At 51.7% G+C, this 16,672-nt stretch overlaps 13 protein-coding genes across 13 annotated transcripts; 4 read left to right on the forward strand and 9 right to left on the reverse strand.

Moving 5' to 3' along the window:
- Positions 1–3: 3 nt before the first annotated feature.
- Positions 4–1,364, reverse strand: BCR37DRAFT_59063 (splicing factor, Prp19-binding domain-containing protein). Its single transcript, XM_040872378.1, has one exon. It carries the CDS (start codon positions 1,273–1,275, stop codon positions 229–231), a length of 1,047 nt encoding a protein of 348 aa, XP_040724592.1. The 5' UTR covers positions 1,276–1,364; the 3' UTR covers positions 4–228.
- A 76-nt stretch (positions 1,365–1,440) lies between these two features.
- Positions 1,441–3,087, reverse strand: BCR37DRAFT_393592 (uncharacterized protein; the record flags this gene model as incomplete). The annotated part of the gene is made up of 1 exon (XM_040871330.1): positions 1,441–3,087. The coding sequence occupies one exon, from the start codon at positions 3,085–3,087 to the stop codon at positions 1,441–1,443; it is 1,647 nt and encodes a 548-aa protein (XP_040724593.1).
- Positions 3,088–3,164: 77 nt separating this feature from the next.
- On the reverse strand, positions 3,165–3,982 carry BCR37DRAFT_348451 (uncharacterized protein; the record flags this gene model as incomplete). Its single annotated transcript, XM_040867846.1, has 3 exons — positions 3,165–3,313; positions 3,365–3,676; positions 3,712–3,982. The coding sequence occupies 3 exons, from the start codon at positions 3,980–3,982 to the stop codon at positions 3,165–3,167; spliced, it is 732 nt and encodes a 243-aa protein (XP_040724594.1).
- Positions 3,983–4,132: 150 nt separating this feature from the next.
- On the forward strand, positions 4,133–5,622 carry BCR37DRAFT_59018 (uncharacterized protein). The gene has a single exon (XM_040872377.1). The coding sequence runs from the start codon at positions 4,570–4,572 to the stop codon at positions 5,494–5,496; it is 927 nt and encodes a 308-aa protein (XP_040724595.1). The 5' UTR covers positions 4,133–4,569; the 3' UTR covers positions 5,497–5,622.
- A 5-nt stretch (positions 5,623–5,627) lies between these two features.
- Positions 5,628–6,901, forward strand: BCR37DRAFT_380831 (uncharacterized protein). The gene has a single exon (XM_040869563.1). The coding sequence runs from the start codon at positions 5,664–5,666 to the stop codon at positions 6,573–6,575; it is 912 nt and encodes a 303-aa protein (XP_040724596.1). The 5' UTR covers positions 5,628–5,663; the 3' UTR covers positions 6,576–6,901.
- Positions 6,743–7,390, reverse strand: BCR37DRAFT_330867 (uncharacterized protein; the record flags this gene model as incomplete). The annotated part of the gene is made up of 1 exon (XM_040866995.1): positions 6,743–7,390. A coding segment is annotated over one exon (648 nt), but the record flags the coding sequence as incomplete, so codon positions are not given.
- Positions 7,391–7,981: 591 nt separating this feature from the next.
- On the reverse strand, positions 7,982–8,781 carry BCR37DRAFT_380833 (uncharacterized protein). The gene has a single exon (XM_040869564.1). The coding sequence runs from the start codon at positions 8,717–8,719 to the stop codon at positions 8,066–8,068; it is 654 nt and encodes a 217-aa protein (XP_040724598.1). The 5' UTR covers positions 8,720–8,781; the 3' UTR covers positions 7,982–8,065.
- Positions 8,782–8,878: 97 nt separating this feature from the next.
- BCR37DRAFT_387982 (isoprenoid synthase domain-containing protein) lies at positions 8,879–9,790 on the reverse strand (the record flags this gene model as incomplete). Its single annotated transcript, XM_040870581.1, has 1 exon — positions 8,879–9,790. The coding sequence occupies one exon, from the start codon at positions 9,788–9,790 to the stop codon at positions 8,879–8,881; it is 912 nt and encodes a 303-aa protein (XP_040724599.1).
- Positions 9,791–10,821: 1,031 nt separating this feature from the next.
- On the reverse strand, positions 10,822–11,820 carry BCR37DRAFT_404758 (PLC-like phosphodiesterase; the record flags this gene model as incomplete). Its single annotated transcript, XM_040872064.1, has 1 exon — positions 10,822–11,820. The coding sequence occupies one exon, from the start codon at positions 11,818–11,820 to the stop codon at positions 10,822–10,824; it is 999 nt and encodes a 332-aa protein (XP_040724600.1).
- A 122-nt stretch (positions 11,821–11,942) lies between these two features.
- Positions 11,943–12,818, reverse strand: BCR37DRAFT_348389 (uncharacterized protein; the record flags this gene model as incomplete). The annotated part of the gene is made up of 1 exon (XM_040867841.1): positions 11,943–12,818. The coding sequence occupies one exon, from the start codon at positions 12,816–12,818 to the stop codon at positions 11,943–11,945; it is 876 nt and encodes a 291-aa protein (XP_040724601.1).
- Positions 12,819–13,312: 494 nt separating this feature from the next.
- Positions 13,313–14,232, forward strand: BCR37DRAFT_380836 (ubiquitin-conjugating enzyme/RWD-like protein). Its single transcript, XM_040869565.1, has one exon. The coding sequence runs from the start codon at positions 13,353–13,355 to the stop codon at positions 13,842–13,844; it is 492 nt and encodes a 163-aa protein (XP_040724602.1). The 5' UTR covers positions 13,313–13,352; the 3' UTR covers positions 13,845–14,232.
- A 79-nt stretch (positions 14,233–14,311) lies between these two features.
- BCR37DRAFT_60487 (Cupredoxin) lies at positions 14,312–15,129 on the forward strand. The gene has a single exon (XM_040872384.1). The coding sequence runs from the start codon at positions 14,517–14,519 to the stop codon at positions 14,934–14,936; it is 420 nt and encodes a 139-aa protein (XP_040724603.1). The 5' UTR covers positions 14,312–14,516; the 3' UTR covers positions 14,937–15,129.
- BCR37DRAFT_380837 (ESCO1/2 acetyl-transferase-domain-containing protein) lies at positions 14,998–16,328 on the reverse strand. Its single transcript, XM_040869566.1, has one exon. The coding sequence runs from the start codon at positions 16,230–16,232 to the stop codon at positions 15,234–15,236; it is 999 nt and encodes a 332-aa protein (XP_040724604.1). The 5' UTR covers positions 16,233–16,328; the 3' UTR covers positions 14,998–15,233.
- Between the last annotated feature and the right edge of the window lie 344 nt (positions 16,329–16,672).

Below are 16,672 nucleotides of genomic sequence, written 5' to 3' on the forward strand. Positions count from 1 at the left end.
TCCATGTCCTTGAGCGCTTGTGTTGAATCGGTTGAGCTGGGCAAAAGTGAATCGCCTGCTGGGCGCCGACGGAGGAATGACATATTGCAGGTGCTTCTGTAGAGATGAGCAGAGGAGAAGACGGCCTTTTTATACTGTGCGCATGATGAGTCGCGTCCAAAAGCAGTCGGAGCAATTTGTGAGACAAGCACCAAGAGCAGTCATATTTGACCCAGCATGGAGCAGCAATCAGGTAGCCTTGCGTTTCCGCTGATCAAGCTCGTCCTTCATACCGCCCATCTGGCTCAGCAGCCGCTTGTTCCCACTTGCTTGCCAAGCGCGGTCGCCAGCACTTGTGTCCTGGTCACCCAAGTGCGTGTACTTGGTCCTGCCACGCTTGCCCACGTCGTCCAGATTCCGCACCTGCATCATCTTGGGCATAGCCATCTTGTCTACACGCTCAGCTTCCACTGGAGCAGAAAAATCGCGATCACCAAGTGCCTCTTGATAAAACGCCCCTTTGTGATAGTACTTTTGCATGAAGCCCATCTGTCCGCGCGCAGCAGCCCGTTCTGCCTTTTCGGCTTCGACACGCTCCATATCTTCTTTGAGTCGCTCGTCCTCTGGCATTGCAAGACGGCGTTCCACCTCTTCGCGCTCTGCTTCACGCGCTTCAATGACCTGTCGTTCCCGCGCTATCCGTTGCAGCTCGCGCAGTCGCCAAGCCTGCTGCTCTGCTTCAGGATTCAGGTCATCCGTATCGTCCACCTCTGCTTGTCCCTCATCCCGCGCAAGGGCTTCTTCCTCCTGCCGTATCGCTTCAAGACGAATTTGCTCCTCTATCCGCTTGCGTGACTCTGCTTTACGCCGTTCCTGTTCATCCAGGCCGCTCTGGTCTGTAGCTGGCGCTGTAGCACGTTGAGACTTTGAGAGGAAGATGGGTTTGGGCAAGACACGACGTGGTGCTTCTTCCTCTTCCTCGGATGGCTCGTCTTCGGATGAGCCTTCTTCATCTGTCTCATACTCGCTCTCTGAAGCCTCAGCAGGTACTTCCCCTAGCACATTCGAAGGTTGCTGTATCCGTGGAGCTGTTGACTCCGCTGGAATAGCATCTTCCTCTTCGTCTGCAGCATCGTTGGCGCCAGGCGCATCCTCATCTTCTCCTTCAGATCCAGATGAAACCTCTGCGCCGGGTGCCTTTCCCGGAAAATAACGCGCCCGCATAGGCTTTCCCTTGGCGACTGGTGCTGCAAGCTTACCAGTCCCGCGCATCGTGATAGGCATTGGCGGCGGCATCTTTCAAGTGTTGTAGCCAAGTATCTGTTGCGTCGAAACAAAATGCATTTTCGAAAAGTGTCGTTGAGTGGCCAGGAACAAGAACAAGCAAGCCTAGTGGAATACTGATACATATCTCTACAAGTCCTTCCTTCCATGCTATGCCTATGCCCTTTACTCTACAGATCACGAGAAAGCCTCGCTCAGTCGATGACGTTGAACAATCTCGCTCAACTTGCGTTGTACCGTGTCCTTCTTGAACGACTTGGTCAATCCACCCTCCTCAAAATCAAAAAAGGTCTCTAGCTCGGCTGCCACCAGCTGCTTGGTCGGCTCATATCCCCTCACTACGCTATCCAACAGTTCTCGTGTCACTGCCGATGCAGCTGGTTGAACAAGTGTGTCCTTCGTCAATTCTTTCAATGGCGTCGCTGTGATGACTGGCTGACGAGCAACTGGCGTTCTCATAGCAGGTGAGTTTTGTCCTGGCCTTGGAGGCTTTGCGGGCGGCGTCGTGACACAAGCATCCAAAGGAGACGGTCTCGGAGGTTTCGCAGGCGGCGTCGCCACAGCAAATCCCGGTCGAGGTGGTTTTGGCGGTGGTGTGGGTCGAGCATCCACTGCAACAGGCGCAACTCTCGACGGCGTGCCAGGTCTTGAAATGGGCGGCGACATGAATTCCCGTCTCGCTCGAAGGACTTCAGGACTGAATGGACGTTCTCCGTTGAGCAACTCAAGCTTGGCTGGTAGTGCTGCTTGGAGGCGGGCAGGTGTAGCCAAGAGTTCGCCGATATCCGCTCCAAGCTGTGTTGCCAGGAACAATCGCTCCATAATGAGCGCCAAGTCAATCATCAGCCCACCCAATGTCCTTGCCAGCTTTGGCAACGAGAGCACGCCCTTGATCTGAGAGAGCCCTGGGATCATGAAGACGAGCATTTTGGCAGTCTCAACCGGTATAGCTGTAATTGTATCCATCATGGTCGTATTGTCGTGTGTCCCAGTCAGCAAGATCTCTGGATCATGCAAGTTCCAGACTTTGACGATGTCTGCCTTGATATTTTCAGTCACTGCTGTCGTGGTCGCATATCCAGCAAAGGGTATGGGAATGGGGACCGCACTACTGATGGTAGCAACCAGGAACTGCTTCATAGCAATTGAGAGCGACGTGTCGAGTTTGAGACTAGCGCTCAGACGCTGTGCAGAAATGAAGAGCATCTTTGCCTGTGTTGACTTGAGCTGAGCAAGCATGACATCCACGAGCTTGAGCTTGCTGCCTGGCAATTTGCTCGTGATAATTGTAGTTTTGGGATACTGCATCAAGTAGAGCTGAATCGCCTCGGTAATTGACCGTATGTGCACCGCATCCGCCTTGTCCCCGTCCGACAACGGTTTGCCTTGCCGCCTCAGTGCACCTATCGCCTCTGATCGTGTCACGATATTGTCGAACCGACCAAAGATCGTCAGCACGGGGATACCACTCTTGCGAACCGCCGCAGGACAAGCAAGCTCACTCGAGCCCGACACTAATTCAACCGCATCCTGCGCATCAATGTAGTGCCAAATAGCATGTATCACCTCATCCGGCTCGCCCCTTTTTCTCCTTTCGAGCACCGCATCGACGCCCTCGAATGAATCAAACACATGCGCAATGAAAAGGTCATTCTCCTTGGAATAAATCTCCTCGTCACGCGAAAAGTCGGGTGGATAGCGCGTGATGCGATGTACGCCAAACACTTCGCGAATGAGCTGAGCTTTCCCACGCGACGCGCCGACGATCAAGACACGAAGCTGCGAGCATTCGTCGAGGAGATTGTCGATAATCGAATCGTCCATGCTGCATCGCCTTATTCAAAGAGTTGATAGCTGCCTCGAACAATGATGCAGATGCAGGCGCAGTCACAAACTTGAGTTCAGGCATAGCTGAGCCCTCCGTCCAACGTGAGAGTCATACCATTAGCAAACTGATTTGTAGCAAGAAAGAGTGCAGCATCGGCCACTTCAGCTGCAGTGCCAATACGACCGATACTGCTCTTGCCAGCAGCCTGGCTTTTCAGGGAATCTGTCATTCCTGGAGTCAGCTGGAACCCTTCCCTAAGGAGATGTTGCTTACCAGCAAGTATGTCTGTCTCGATGTAGCCAGGAGCGATTGCATTGCAACGAATGCCGCGTGGCCCCAGCTCTTCTGCCAAAGCTCGCGAGAAGCCCAAGAGACCGGCTTTTGTTGCTGCGTAGACACTACTGCCAGCACCACCTCGATGTGCAAGTGCACTAGAGATGTTGATGATGCATCCACCTTGTTTGTTGGAGAGCATCTTGCGGCTGATTGCTTTACAGCCATAGATGGTACCAAGCAGGTTGACTTGCACAATCTCGTCCATGACATGCTGTGGCGTGCGTGGCAGGAGACTGTAGTGTGTGATGCCTACCGTCAGCTCAACTAGTTGAAGGCATCCGTACCGGCAGCATTGACAAGAAGGTCAACTTGGTTGCCACTCTTGTCGACAGAGTCCCATGCGTGTCCATGACCAACATCAAAAGCAAGTATGTCATGCTTTTGGGCCTCACTCGAGGCTAACTGCTTGATTGCTTCACGCAGTGATCCTTCCTTTCGTCCTATCAAAGTACAGCTAGAGCCATGCTGAGCAAAGGTTTTGGCGATTGCAAGACCAATGCCTCGCGAACCGCCAGTGATGAGAGCTACTTTACCAGCTAGCCTGATATTTGACATTGGTCAAGATGAGCTCTGATTGTACAACAGAAGTCAGCAGATGAAGGAAACTCTGAGTTTGAGGATTTTGAGGAGCACCTGGGCGAGCTGTACAACTACTTGAGCTCGAGATGTGAACAGGCAAATCTACGAGATGGCACGCAACCAGGATTCACATTTGAATGCCCTGATTCGAGTGAAGAGCGCAAGCAGCACAGCTTCTTGTTGATGGTGTTCAAACGGATCAAGACAAGTCAAGACAAGTCAAGATGTTTGCCAAATTTATCACGATAGTGTTGGACAAGTGAAACGTTGGTCGTTTGTACAGGCAGTCTTGTACTTGCAAGCGCCACTTCTGCTTTTCAATAACATGGGAGCAGCTCAGCCAACGAAGACCAAGCGGACAGCAGCAGCAGAGACTTGCAGAACTGCAGACCCTTATGCGAATTGGGCAAAGCGTTCTATTCCCTTCCTCTCAGATCCCACACGCAAAGCATGGCTGCAGAAGTGGCCCACCCTGATTTTCCTCATTTCCAACGTCTTCATCCTTTTCATGTAATACCTCACCTATTGGTATCACAGCTGACTGTAGTTTCCTTACCGTGCTTATGTTTTGGCCTGTCATTGTGCGAAATACGATTCACAGCCAGCTGGCCCAAGTCGAGCAGCATCTTCGGCATCGCAGCATCACAGATATCCTGGACTTGAACAGGAAGCCAGACCCTGATGTTCTCGACTTGAGCATCATCTCAATTGGAGATGACGGCTTTGATGTCGCCATGCGCAACACGCGACCAGGTCCAAGCTTCATCTCCGTCGAGCCATTCAATTTGACAATCATGGACAGTATTTTCGAGCATCAAATCATGCGTGTCGCGGTCCCTGCCACTGCAGCAAATACAGACATGATTCGATTCGGGATTCGCTACGATCCGGGCAATGTTGACTCCCTCTTGAACATGATTGAGACATCTGTTCATGCACACGCTCGTCCAAAGGTATCTCTGGCTGGCGACGTGACAGTCAAGCTGTTTGCCCGAGAAGCACACGTAAAAGTGCAGCGAGCAAACTTGCCTACGCCCCGGGTGCCAGACTTTATGAAGTTCGCCAAGTTTGTAACAAACCCAAAAGTCAAGCAAGTTCAGAATGGAAGCGTTGTCAATGCAGCAGCTTCGGTAGATCTTTCGCTACCATACACGATTCGTGTCTGGCTTGGAGAGATTGGATTGTTTGTTCTTCACAACGGAAAGGAGTTTGCGGAGGTGCAAGTTGATCGTGTTGCCCTCCATCCAGGAACTACTCATCTCAAAGCAACGGGCCATGCAAATTTGGCGATGCTGCAGACTGATAAGGAGCTGACGGATGCCATTGATCCTAAGGCAACATCAGATTTGCCATTGACGCTACGTGGCAGACCAAGGTTGACCAATCCGATCTGGCTCAATGAGTTTTTGGGCAGAGAGCAGAATATTACGATTCCTCGCAGCTGGCTCACAATGGGAGCCGAGCTAGTCCAGCAGGGTGGGTTGGCATAGTCTCCAGCTTTCAATGTTCATCAGAAGCGCCATATCTAGCAGCACTTAGAACTACACATCTAGTTGGTGTGGTTGCCGTTCGTGCGGTCGGCTATCTCGCCACAGCAAAAATGAAACGAGCGCCTATCCTTGACTCTTCACTAAACACTGTAATACTGCTGTCGAATATGACTGAAGGTGGGGAGAAACGCAAATCAGAGGCCAAAGATGGCCGCCGCTCCAAGAAATATCAGCATGATCGCTTCAACCAACTGACGCCTGGTGCCGTCGGTGTCATTGTCACTTGTGTGCGTGGCAAAGAGAAAGCTGCTGAAAAAGATGCCATAGAAATGATTCTCGACAGCAACTATGTCAAGTCCTTGCAAGCTGCTCTTCCAGAACTGACCCCTGTCGAAGTCTCGGATGCAGAAGAAGATATCGAAGCATCCATTGCACAAGAGCTTGATTCTCTAAAAGAAGCACGAGCTCCACAAAAAGGCAAGCCAGCCTTGCTCATACCGCTCAAAACGAATCTCGAATGCGTTGTCTTCATCAAAACAGCCAAAGAAATCAACCCAGTCTTGTTGGTTGCTGATTTATGTCAAGCACAGCTCGCTCAACCAGGAAAGAAGCTCGGAGGTCGCTTTGTGCGCAGATTGACACCCATTTCTGCTTCTGCTGATGCGAGCATTACGGGTCTCAAGACCTGTCTAGAGCGTGTCTTGCCTAGTGTCTTTAGCTGTCGCGATCCAAATGCAGCAGGGGTCGATGCAGAGTCTGGCGAATCATCTGCAAAGACAGATGAAGAACAACGGCAAACAATTGTGAAGCGTCAGTATCGAGTCGAGCCGACATTTCGCAATCAAGATCAGCTCACGCGCGATATGGTCATTCCAGAGACTGCTTCCCAAGTCATGCGACTCGGTGCGCATCAAGTCAACTTGAAAGCATACGATTGCATTATTCTCATTGAAGCGATTCGCGGGTTTCTCGGGGTCAGCGTTGTTGAGAAGTTTGACGTCCTGCGGAAGTTGAATCTACAAGAGCTATGCGAGAAGGGAGAAGCGCCACGGCAGGTACTTGACAAGACGGAAAATTAGTGTGTGACGATGATTGCCGGTGGTGGTAATTTGGGCGCAGACCATTGCGCGTGGGTGCCGTCACTCTCGTAGATGACTGGTTTCCGACGTTGTGATGATGCGGTCGACATTGCAGCAGCTGCGGGATCAGGAATGATCTCCATCTCTGCTACTTCCTCACAACGTGCTGCGTCTTCCATGGATTGCCTCTTGGCCCGGTACGCTCTGACAATGAACCACATGGTACCTACTGTAATGAGTGTCGATAGCACGAATGCGATATTTCCCATAATTGAGTTGTGTGCTTTGTCTCTAAGCAAGACGCCAACATAGACTGGTGGAAAGAACTTGACTGGACTGGCAAGAGCATTGGCCATCATCCAGCGTGCCCAGGTGATGGTCTCCAAGCTTGAAAACAAGGGCGTGCTAAAGTGTGGTGGGATGATGCTCATCCGTATCAAGAAGAGCATCAGCAACCCTCCATCTTCAACAACGCCAACAAAGACACCATAGTTCTCCTTGTGGCGCTCACGAAACCGGTCGAGTTGGCCTTTGAAGAAGTAGCGAAAGCCAAAGTAAACGAACGACTCGCCAACAATGGAACTTATCATGACCATGAGAAAGCCATTTGACATGCCATACACGAAACCTGAGACGGCAGCAAGAAATTCATGCCCGAATAGCGGTGGTATCGAGACGAGGGCAATGAGACTGCAGACAATCAGCCAACCAGCCTTGATGTGCTGCAGTTTTTGCGCAATAGGGTCGAGATTCCTCTGTAGTCGGTGCGAGAAGATGGCAATCAAGATGCTCGCCAGCACAAAGACAAAAATACCGCCTGCGATTTGAATACGTGTCGCTAGGCTACGCTGCATGAACCATTTTCGCGTGTTTGGGAATGGCCACTGACGTTGCTTCTTGGTCGCTAAAGGGGTAGTTGCTGCGACAGCCGGCTGCGCAGTCTGTACATAGGCCTCTGCAGGCGTCGCCATTGAAAGACACAAGGCACCAGTCGCCAGTCGCCAGGCAAGCTTGCGCACCGACCCAAGCAACTTATGAAACAAAAATGGCAAAGGCGCTGCTCAGCTTGACGTCGGGGGGTTTCGACAAACAAGGGAAAACCTTTTTTTCTCATCGATTCAGTCCCTGAAGGCTTTACGCAGGGGGGTCTTCAGAGAGCCTGATGCGGCCTTCGCCTGTAACGAGGCTGCGTAGGCGCAGTTTTGTATTGTCGACAACGAGCCTTCCTGCGCGCGTGAAGGCAAAGACAAAAGTGAGAGCTGCCGCGAGGGTCATGAGGAGGACAAAGATAGTAGCATAGGTCAGGGTAGCGTCTTGGCCCATGATTGAGCAGAATTGAGCGGTCTCTTAGCGATGAGAGCTTGTGTGGGTGCAGGTCAAGGTGCAGGTTGCGCGACTCTCATGAGATGCACTGCAACGGGCACCAAGTCATGGCAATTTCTACCTTCCTTATACATGCAATCAGAAATCTTGCCTGCAGCTATCTGCCATCAAACAGCTGCCTGATCTGCCATCGGCATAGTCGACACCACAAAGTCGTCGTCTGTGTCTGCCGTGACCAAGACACCACGATCTCGACACTCCTTGATAGCCTCTGCGACCGTGCCCATGACAGGTGGCCAAATCCCTTCAAACTCGCGCCACGGCATTCCCCCTTCTGGCGCCGGTGCAGAATTCATAATCTCCATAATGAGCTTTGCAAGGGGTGATAATCCACGTAGTCGTTCATCGAGATGCGACTCATCTTCCTCTTCTTCCTCCTCACCTGAGAGATCTTCAGGTTCCGTCATATCATTGTCATCACCCGACTCGGCATCTTCCCATTCATCACCGCGGGTACCATCGATCTCCTCGAGTGTATCTTCTACCTCGACTGTATCCGCAGCAAGGAGTGTCGCGGTCTGTAATTTCTCAAGAACAATCGCTTGCAATGCCGTGCTGGTAGGTAATGCTTGGTATAGTACATCCAGTAGAGCTGCGCGTGGCAGTTTACGTAGCAGGGCCGTGTCAATGCCGCCCACTTGAGCTGGGATGTCTTGTTTTGAGTCGCTCATAGGTGAGCCTTGTTCGATTTTGGGTTTCTTTTGGTCGGGTAGCGAGAGTGCTGCGTCGGCAGAAGCAGGCGGCGAGCGGCCTGTGGACATGATATGGTAGGGTGACTGCGTGTGTCCTTCTGTTGAGGTGTTGTAGGACGCGACTGTAGGACGCGACTTTTCAAGATGCATTTCAGGACCAAGACGCGCTATTTTAAAAGAAATGCTATGTGATGCTATGCAATGCTATGCTGTCAATGCTGATCGATGCTACTTGAATCCACGCCATAGCCTATACGGCATTGTCCACTCCCGCTTCAACAATGACGGCCGAGTCGGGTCAAAATTGACCTTTTCAAGACGCTGTAGAAACATCTGACTGGGGACTGCATTCAATGCGACTGCTTCCACTTCAGCAAGCATGGCAAGTCTCCCTAGCTCCTTCCACTTCAAACGCAATGCTGCGAGTTTTGTAGAGGCAGAGATGAGATGGTCGTTTGCACGGGTGGCAACGTCAAACACGGCATCTTGTAGGCCTGAGAGAGAGGCACCAGTCTTTCCTTGAAGACGCAGTATATCCTGCTGCTTGACGTCGTGGATTGCACAAATATCTGTTGGAAGCGGCACCATCTTTTTCGCTGCATAGTACGGGATCCCACGGAGCGTCGAGGCGATACCCATGGATAAACCAATATGCTGTGCAATCTCGTCGACTTCTGGTTTGCGAATATCGAGGGACTCCAAGTCCAAGTACAAGAGCGTCGAGTAGGTCCGTTCCGCGTAACTCTCCAATGCACTCAAGTTATGAAACTGCATAGTTTCAATGCGTCGTTCCCGCTCAGCAATGATTCGTAGGAGGTAGGGTTTTGTGAGTTGAATACCAGACTGCAAGACATGATCTAGCAAAACGGCAACAGGTTGGGCTGGTGGATCACCTTTGAAACAACGATCCACCGTCTCTGTCCAAAATTGATAACGCATTTTCCCTACGGCCACTTGCGTGACCTGGTCTGGGACGAGTGCCAAATCGACATTCAGGGCGCGTAGAGCAAGAAATGCATCACGACTGCGAGCTGGTTGGAATGCGGCAAGGAGGTAGGAAGGGTGGTCGAAGGTCTGTAGGATTTGGCGACAGTAGGATCGTGCTGCGTCGATGGATCTGACGCCTGCTGCTGCTGACATGCGCGAAAGGGCGATGCTTTTGCTTTGTGGTGAAGTTGCTTTGTCTTTGTCTTTGTCTTGTAGTGTCTTATGTCATCATGGCAGTAGGCTCAAAACAGGGCAGAAGAAGGGTCATTGCAAAGGCTGAGAGGCTGGTCCTTGTCGCATGGATGGAGGGTATTATGGGTCATCACTGTGTAGCTGAGTAGAAGCTACCTGTTTTGTGACTAGCTATTGCCAGCGCAGGTAGATTTGGCAGTCATAGAAACCGGGGATATACAAGAGAAGAAGCCGGAAGTACTTGCTGCCGAGTTGCCCTGGTGGTCATGCCGAGACACGCCTGCACTTCCACTCTATCTACGCCATCTATCTGCTGCTGCCAAGGCTCTGTCACATGACTTCCCCGGATCTCGAGTTTGTGGTGCGGCAGATTGACAGCCGGGATGGTGGGCGATGATGGATGAGTCTGGCTGAGATTTGGTTGAGGGCTCGCGTTGGGAAACAAAGAGCAACTTGACCATATACAAGGCCCGTATCCTCCTCTTTTCCATATACACTGCCTAGGACAAACATGCCATTCAGCTTCATGGACAACGTGCAGGAAGACGACGACGCATGTATACTCCCAAACTACGACGCACCCATCTATGCGCAAGATCCACCCACACCAACAAGCCCAGCATCCTCCCTCCAACCACAATCAAGCTGGCCACCGCAACGGACCTCCTTCGAGCGTGAAGTCGCACAGCGCGCCATCCTCAGGCCTCAACCGCAACAAGCCAGTAACCGCATCAAACCCAAACCAAGACGCACACCATCGCAATTCGCCATGGAGATGCTGGGAAAGGCAAAAGACAAGGCCACATCTCCCCTCAAACACTCCTTGGTACCGCAACAGGCATTGTAGCCCAGACTTACTCTGTTGACAGTCCCTTCCATTCCTTTCCAGAGCGACGGCGCTTTCACAAATTCCATTATAATTCCAGTCTCTCCAATGTTGCCAGCACACTCGTGTTTCATGTAGACAAAAACGTTTCACTCTTGTCACCCTTCTAAAGACCATTCTTTCTCTTCTTCTTCCCCGATGTGTCGCGGTAAATCCAGTAAATCCGGGCCAGCATGATTAGGTACAGCACATTCCGCCAGAACCACGCAGTCCATCGACGTTTTTGCGTCCAAAACACAGCTGTATCAAATGTCGCGCTCGTTCCAGCAGTAGTGTGATTGTCCACCAGTGAACAGCATAACGCCGGGTCATCCGTCAGTAATGCATCGAGGTGCAGGATATGCTGACAGTACCTGATCCAATCAACGTCATTCGCAGTCCACACAAAGACTTGCTTCCCAAGTGCATGCGCTTCCCTCACAAATTGCTCACCTGCAGGACACGCAAGTGCATACAATTGCATATTGAAACTCGTCACTGCCTTGTTGTGGAGAAACTTGCGACTCGCATAGCTCGTATGCAGACCAATATGTGTAATGGCAAATGTATCGAGATGCTGTCGGCAATGTGAGAGGAACTTGTCATGCCAAATGCCAAGGACGATACGATCTTGCCAGTATTGTAGACCACCTTGTGTTCCCTTGAGGACATGTGCAATGCGGCCAATGACATCGACGTGGTTGCTTAGCTTGATATCCAGTAATAGCCAACGATCCTTGAATGCATCTTCCTCCAGCATCGCCAATGCGTCCACCAGTCGCGGCATACCAACGTGGGGTTCAGCAACCGTTCGTAGAGAATCGAGTGCTTTTCCTCCACTAGGAGCATGCCAAGGCCAAGCAACCACGTTGCCCTCCTCCCCAAAACATCGCTTCAGGTTTGAATCATGGCTCAGCACAACCACACCATCGGCAGAGACATGGACGTCTGTCTCAATGCCATCGCAGTGATGACCACCAGGACCTAGCGCTTCGCGAAAGGCAAGGAGAGTGTTTTCTGGGTAGAGTCGCTTATACCCACGATGCGCGATGACTTGCGGTGTGCGACGTCTGGTCGACTGACTGGATGGCAGGGACGAGCCAGCGGCACCATCGAGATTCTTCATGCTCCCTCAGGAGAGTGAGAAAGGGAGCGTAGCAGATGACGATGCGACCGTGGGCCTTGAGATTGTCGTAGAATAAAATTTAAATCAGATGGATTTCTACAGAGACCTTCCTGCCATCTACTCTACTTCTCTCTAATCAGGCCCTCCAGTCTTCCCTCTGCCTGCTCCTTGTCAAAGTCAGGTCGAGGCAGCTCATATCCATCCACACATGTAGCATACGTGATACCACCCAGCCGGCTCACCGACCTCAAGACTGCAGGATCCAACAAGTTGCGTTCCTGATTGATGGCATCCTCCCGTGCATGGAACAAGACACCTTCGAGGAAGATTGTTACGCCCGTCACTTTATCCTGAGGGTTCTTCCATTCTCTGTGCTCAACGAGCTTGCATTCAATCGTAAAAATACTCTCATGAACGCGTGGTGGTGTCACCTTGTGGGAAGCAAGGGGTGTCAAGCCCGACAATGCCCACTCACTCACCTCATACGGTGCATTGATACTTGTGAAATTGGCCGCTTCAATGAAATGATCAGAAATGGTATTGATGACGGCTTCTTTTGTTTCGATGATGTTCCGAAGTGAGTCCTTGGCACGCTCAATCGAACCAGCGAAACCAACGGCAAAGATGGGAGGATCATGGTTAACCATTTGGAAGTAGCTAAAGGGCGACAAGTTGCGTTTCGAGCCATCATGGCTACACGTACTCAAAAAACCAATCGGTCGTGGCGTGATGGCAGAGATGAGCATCTTGTAGTTGAACGCAGCCGGTCGTCCTTCCTCATAGGGATCAATGTCGATGATTTTCTTAGTCTTCCAATCACCAGCAAGCGTGTTGGCACCACCGCCAGGCTGCCAATCCGGCTGAGGTGTTTGGAATTGCTGCCATGGACGCGCCGGGTAGGCATCTCGACCTGCCTCGACTTTTTTGAAATCACCATGCGGGTTGCGTTGAATGAGCTTTTCAGCTTCTGCACTCGCGGCGTTCCCTTGTGTCGTCATGCTTCGTGTGATCTGGCGGCTGACTGGATACAAGAGACGGAGGGCAGGCGACAGAGCTGGTCTTATAAGAGGGTTGGTCGGGGTTCTCGGTTGGCAGCGGGGAATTGTTGCGTTTGTGGTCGCTCGAGGACTTGACTGAGACCACCACACTTGATGAGCTAGACTTGGTAAAGCGTCCAGAAGGACATGAGACGCATTGTTCACTATGTCCATTGTACCGTGGCAATGTCATGATACCATGATGCATCTGCTTGAAGCAACGGTCCGTCATTCTTGAAGATACCTCTTGTGCTGCATACTCGGGCTATGGATGGAACGTTCGACAGGCACGATCACCAACCCAGCCATGAGATTAGACGTGCAGATGTGATCGAGCTCTTGTCACACACGAGAGCGTCTTCCCGTAGCTGTAGCCGCCAATCTTGCTGAGCTTTCCCCTTGAATGTTGCTGCCTGCGCCAAATCGATTCTGGCAAACGTCAACGCGACAGCACCCACACCCGCACACTCATTTACTCATTCACTCACTCACGCCATGACGGCCGTACGGCGGCTCATGAAAGAGTACCAAGACCTCACAACCAACCCACCAGACGGCATCACAGCAGGTCCCATCTCAGAGGACAATTTCTATCTCTGGGAAGCCCTCCTCGCCGGGCCCGATGACTCACCTTTTGAAGGCGGCTTGTTTCCTGCCATCCTCAAATTCCCCAAAGACTACCCACTCTCTCCGCCGACCATGACATTTCAATGCGCCTTATTTCATCCCAACATTTATCCGTCTGGCGATGTCTGCATCTCCATCTTGCATGCACCGGGTGATGATCAATTTGGCTACGAAAAGGCAAGTGAGCGGTGGAGTCCCGTCCAGAGCGTTGAGAAGGTCCTACTGAGTGTCATGAGTATGCTGGCTGAACCCAATGACGAGTCACCGGCGAATATCGACGCGGCCAAGATGTGGCGAGACGATAACAAGCAGTATGTCCGGGTGGTGCGCAAGAATGTGCGGGATGTGCTTGGGTTGTAGGAGCAGGGCTCTTTATGTGTCTGTACAGACTATACTACTAATGAATATGCAATCAAGCTATGTACAATCCCAGCGCATCGTCCTGCTCAGTCGTGTCGCGGTGTCCAAGCGAATTTGATATTTTCCAAGTGCAGACAAGCAGCGACCTACACTTCCTCAAGTCTACCTTCATAGCCATGGTCCAGGGAGCAGGCAAGCTCAAGACAACAGCAGCATCCGGTGGCCGCTCAAAGGCGCCCGTCAAACGCGGTACGCGTGTCATTCCACCAAAGAAGCAAGGCGCCGTGCAGACCAAAACCCGCGTTGCCAAGTACTCGCAGTCGCAGAATGGCAAGATGGAACACAAGCTTGCCTCGCTGGCTGGCAATGCCGGTGCAAAGCTCAAGATCCTGAAGCAAGAGTCCGTCAAGGGTGATAAGGACCGTGCGGCCGAGCTGGCAAAGCCTGAAATGAAGCGCAAAAAGTAGATGGCCTTGTCGGATGTGCTCTGCTCTGTTGCGCTACAAGCTTCTGCCTAGACGCCTTCTGCTTCGTCATTGCTCTCACATCTCGGCAGCGCACAGAGATTTGAGGCTCGAGCCCAAACGTTGTCCTGCTTCAGCTCTTGCGCATCGACCTTCTTGAGCTCTTATAAGCTCCATCCGTTCAATCTTGCTCATCAATTACTCCAACATGCGCTTCACTCTCTCACTCTTTGCTACTGCTCTCCTGACCCCGCTTGTTCAAGGACAGCAGCTCTTTGAGGTCAGTGTCGGTGAGACGGACCTGACGTTCAACCCAGACACCATCAATGCTGCGGTGGGCGACCGTGTTATGTTTGTCTTCTACCCAAAGAACCACTCAGTCGTCCAATCAACCTTTGACAAACCTTGTGTGCGCTTGCCAGCCAACGGCAGTACCCCAGCCGGCATCTTTTCCGGATATATGCCCACTGCAGCGAATGCGAGTTTTCTATCGACTTATACGATTCTCATCAATGATACAAAGCCATTGTGGTTTTATTGCTCGCAGGGCACGCATTGTAAAGCCGGTATGAGTATGGTTGTCAACCCGCCAAATAGCGTATCAGTTCTCACCTTTCTACAATCATGAGCTAACTGGATGCAGACAGTCAAGACGCTGATCAATTACAAGCTTGCTGCTGCACAGACGCTCGTGACACCTGCATCTGTTGTGTCGAATGTCAATGCAGTCTCAAACAGTGCGAGTGTGCCCGCAGTGGAGGCAAACACCGTGAGTACTTCCAACACGAGCTCGATCGTTGTTTCTCAGGGTGGTGCATCGTCACTGCAATCGGCCGGCTTGGGTCTCGTCTTGTTTGCTGTAGCTCTTTGTCTGTAGTGTTACTCGTAGAAACTATGATACTCATGTACTCCACACAGCTCGCGACTAGTCCCTGTAAATCAACGGCTCATTTGTCCCCGTGTACGCCTTGGCAAGCATCTCGCCAGACCCACTTAACTGCGTAAAGGCAACTTCATGAATATCCACCGGACACCCAAACACCAATTTCATTCGAGCGAAATCGAGGAGAGCGCGCATGACACCCTTGCCGCGATACGACTTGACTGTCCACATACGATTCACACCAAGCACTGCTTTCCTCGTGCGCGTCAAGTCAAGTTCATGCTCGCTGGTCATGGGCATGGCTTCCGTGATTTGCTGGACGAGAAGAAATCCAATGCAGCGACCAGCAAGACAACAAATGAATGCGGTAAAGGCCGTCTTCTCCAATGGTGGAAGCGTTGAGCCGAGTTCAACATCGACCATCTCACAAACGCGTTTGACAAAGGCTCGTTCACCGGGTCTTGCGGAACGATAGGCAATCAGGTTTAGCATGGCGCCCTTGATGCTAGGCATTTGCACGCCCTTGCTCAATGTCGAGGACAAGTTTGCAAGGGATGCTGGAAGGGCAACACCATGTAAGGCGGCTTTGTGAAATGCTGCGTGCAATTCCATATCAACAGCAACGGTCCTGGTGTATGACATGCCACACGCGGCACACGTCACGCGTGCAGGTAGTAAATTGAGCTGCATCTGAACCAAAGGCTTCTTGTCAGATGACGAAGACAACGGTTCTATTCGCTTGCGTTTCTTGACAAGCTGCGCAGACTTCGTTTGTTGATGATGTTGTTGTTGGCGTGTCTGCGATATCGATGAGTAGGCGTTGGAGCGATCTGTTAGGATGCCGAGCGCTGAAGCTGGTTGTGTGCCAAAGTTGACGTAGCGAGACATGACAGCAGGCGATGCAGGCGGAGAAGAGGAAGCTGGAGGTGTAGGCAGGCCTGGCGATGCAAGTGCGTCAGCCAAGCATTGTCCTCGATGCGAGTACGTGCGCCGGACAGATTTACGACCTGGACTCGGAAAGCCTGCAAAGGCGTCGTCCATGACAGCAATGAAGAGAAGCAGGCGTGTTTACAATGTTAAGCAGTAGGGGTTGCAGGGTGAAGACCAAGAGAAGAGAGGGCAGCCCAGCAGTAGCTGGTGGAAGTGTGTTTGTTTTCGAATTTCGCGCACACAAAAAGTTGGAGAGACGCGACGCGACGAATACACACGCTATACCTATGGCCACTCTCTACGCTTATGAGGGCGTACTGCTTGGCGATCATTGTGACTGAGGGCTTTGCAGCGTGTGTGTCATGCTCTCCCAGCCAACACAGCTACTTTGTCTTGGGACTTTTCGTCATTTCAGAAAATAGCATACATCGCCTGCTGAAGGCTGTGAGCTGCGATTGGCTTGTGTAACGCGCAGCTCGAGCCAGGTGGCAAGCTACAAGTGCTGTGATCTGGCCCAGTGTCAACTTCTGACATCAAGCCCCTGTGGCAAC

The sequence above is a fragment of the Protomyces lactucae-debilis genome (genome assembly GCF_002105105.1).
Source record: "Protomyces lactucae-debilis strain 12-1054 chromosome Unknown BCR37scaffold_12, whole genome shotgun sequence".
Classification (NCBI taxonomy): Eukaryota; Fungi; Ascomycota; class Taphrinomycetes; order Taphrinales; family Protomycetaceae; genus Protomyces; species Protomyces lactucae-debilis.

What these genes read in the sequence shown, in the direction of transcription:
- BCR37DRAFT_380837 (XM_040869566.1), bottom strand. Translation starts at nt 16,232, where the DNA reads ATGGACGACGCCTTTGCAGGCTTTCCGAGTCCAGGTCGTAAATCTGTC.
- BCR37DRAFT_59063 (XM_040872378.1), bottom strand. Translation starts at nt 1,275, where the DNA reads ATGCCGCCGCCAATGCCTATCACGATGCGCGGGACTGGTAAGCTTGCA.
- BCR37DRAFT_59018 (XM_040872377.1), top strand. Translation starts at nt 4,570, where the DNA reads ATGTTTTGGCCTGTCATTGTGCGAAATACGATTCACAGCCAGCTGGCC.
- BCR37DRAFT_380836 (XM_040869565.1), top strand. Translation starts at nt 13,353, where the DNA reads ATGACGGCCGTACGGCGGCTCATGAAAGAGTACCAAGACCTCACAACC.
- BCR37DRAFT_60487 (XM_040872384.1), top strand. Translation starts at nt 14,517, where the DNA reads ATGCGCTTCACTCTCTCACTCTTTGCTACTGCTCTCCTGACCCCGCTT.
- BCR37DRAFT_380833 (XM_040869564.1), bottom strand. Translation starts at nt 8,719, where the DNA reads ATGTCCACAGGCCGCTCGCCGCCTGCTTCTGCCGACGCAGCACTCTCG.
- BCR37DRAFT_380831 (XM_040869563.1), top strand. Translation starts at nt 5,664, where the DNA reads ATGACTGAAGGTGGGGAGAAACGCAAATCAGAGGCCAAAGATGGCCGC.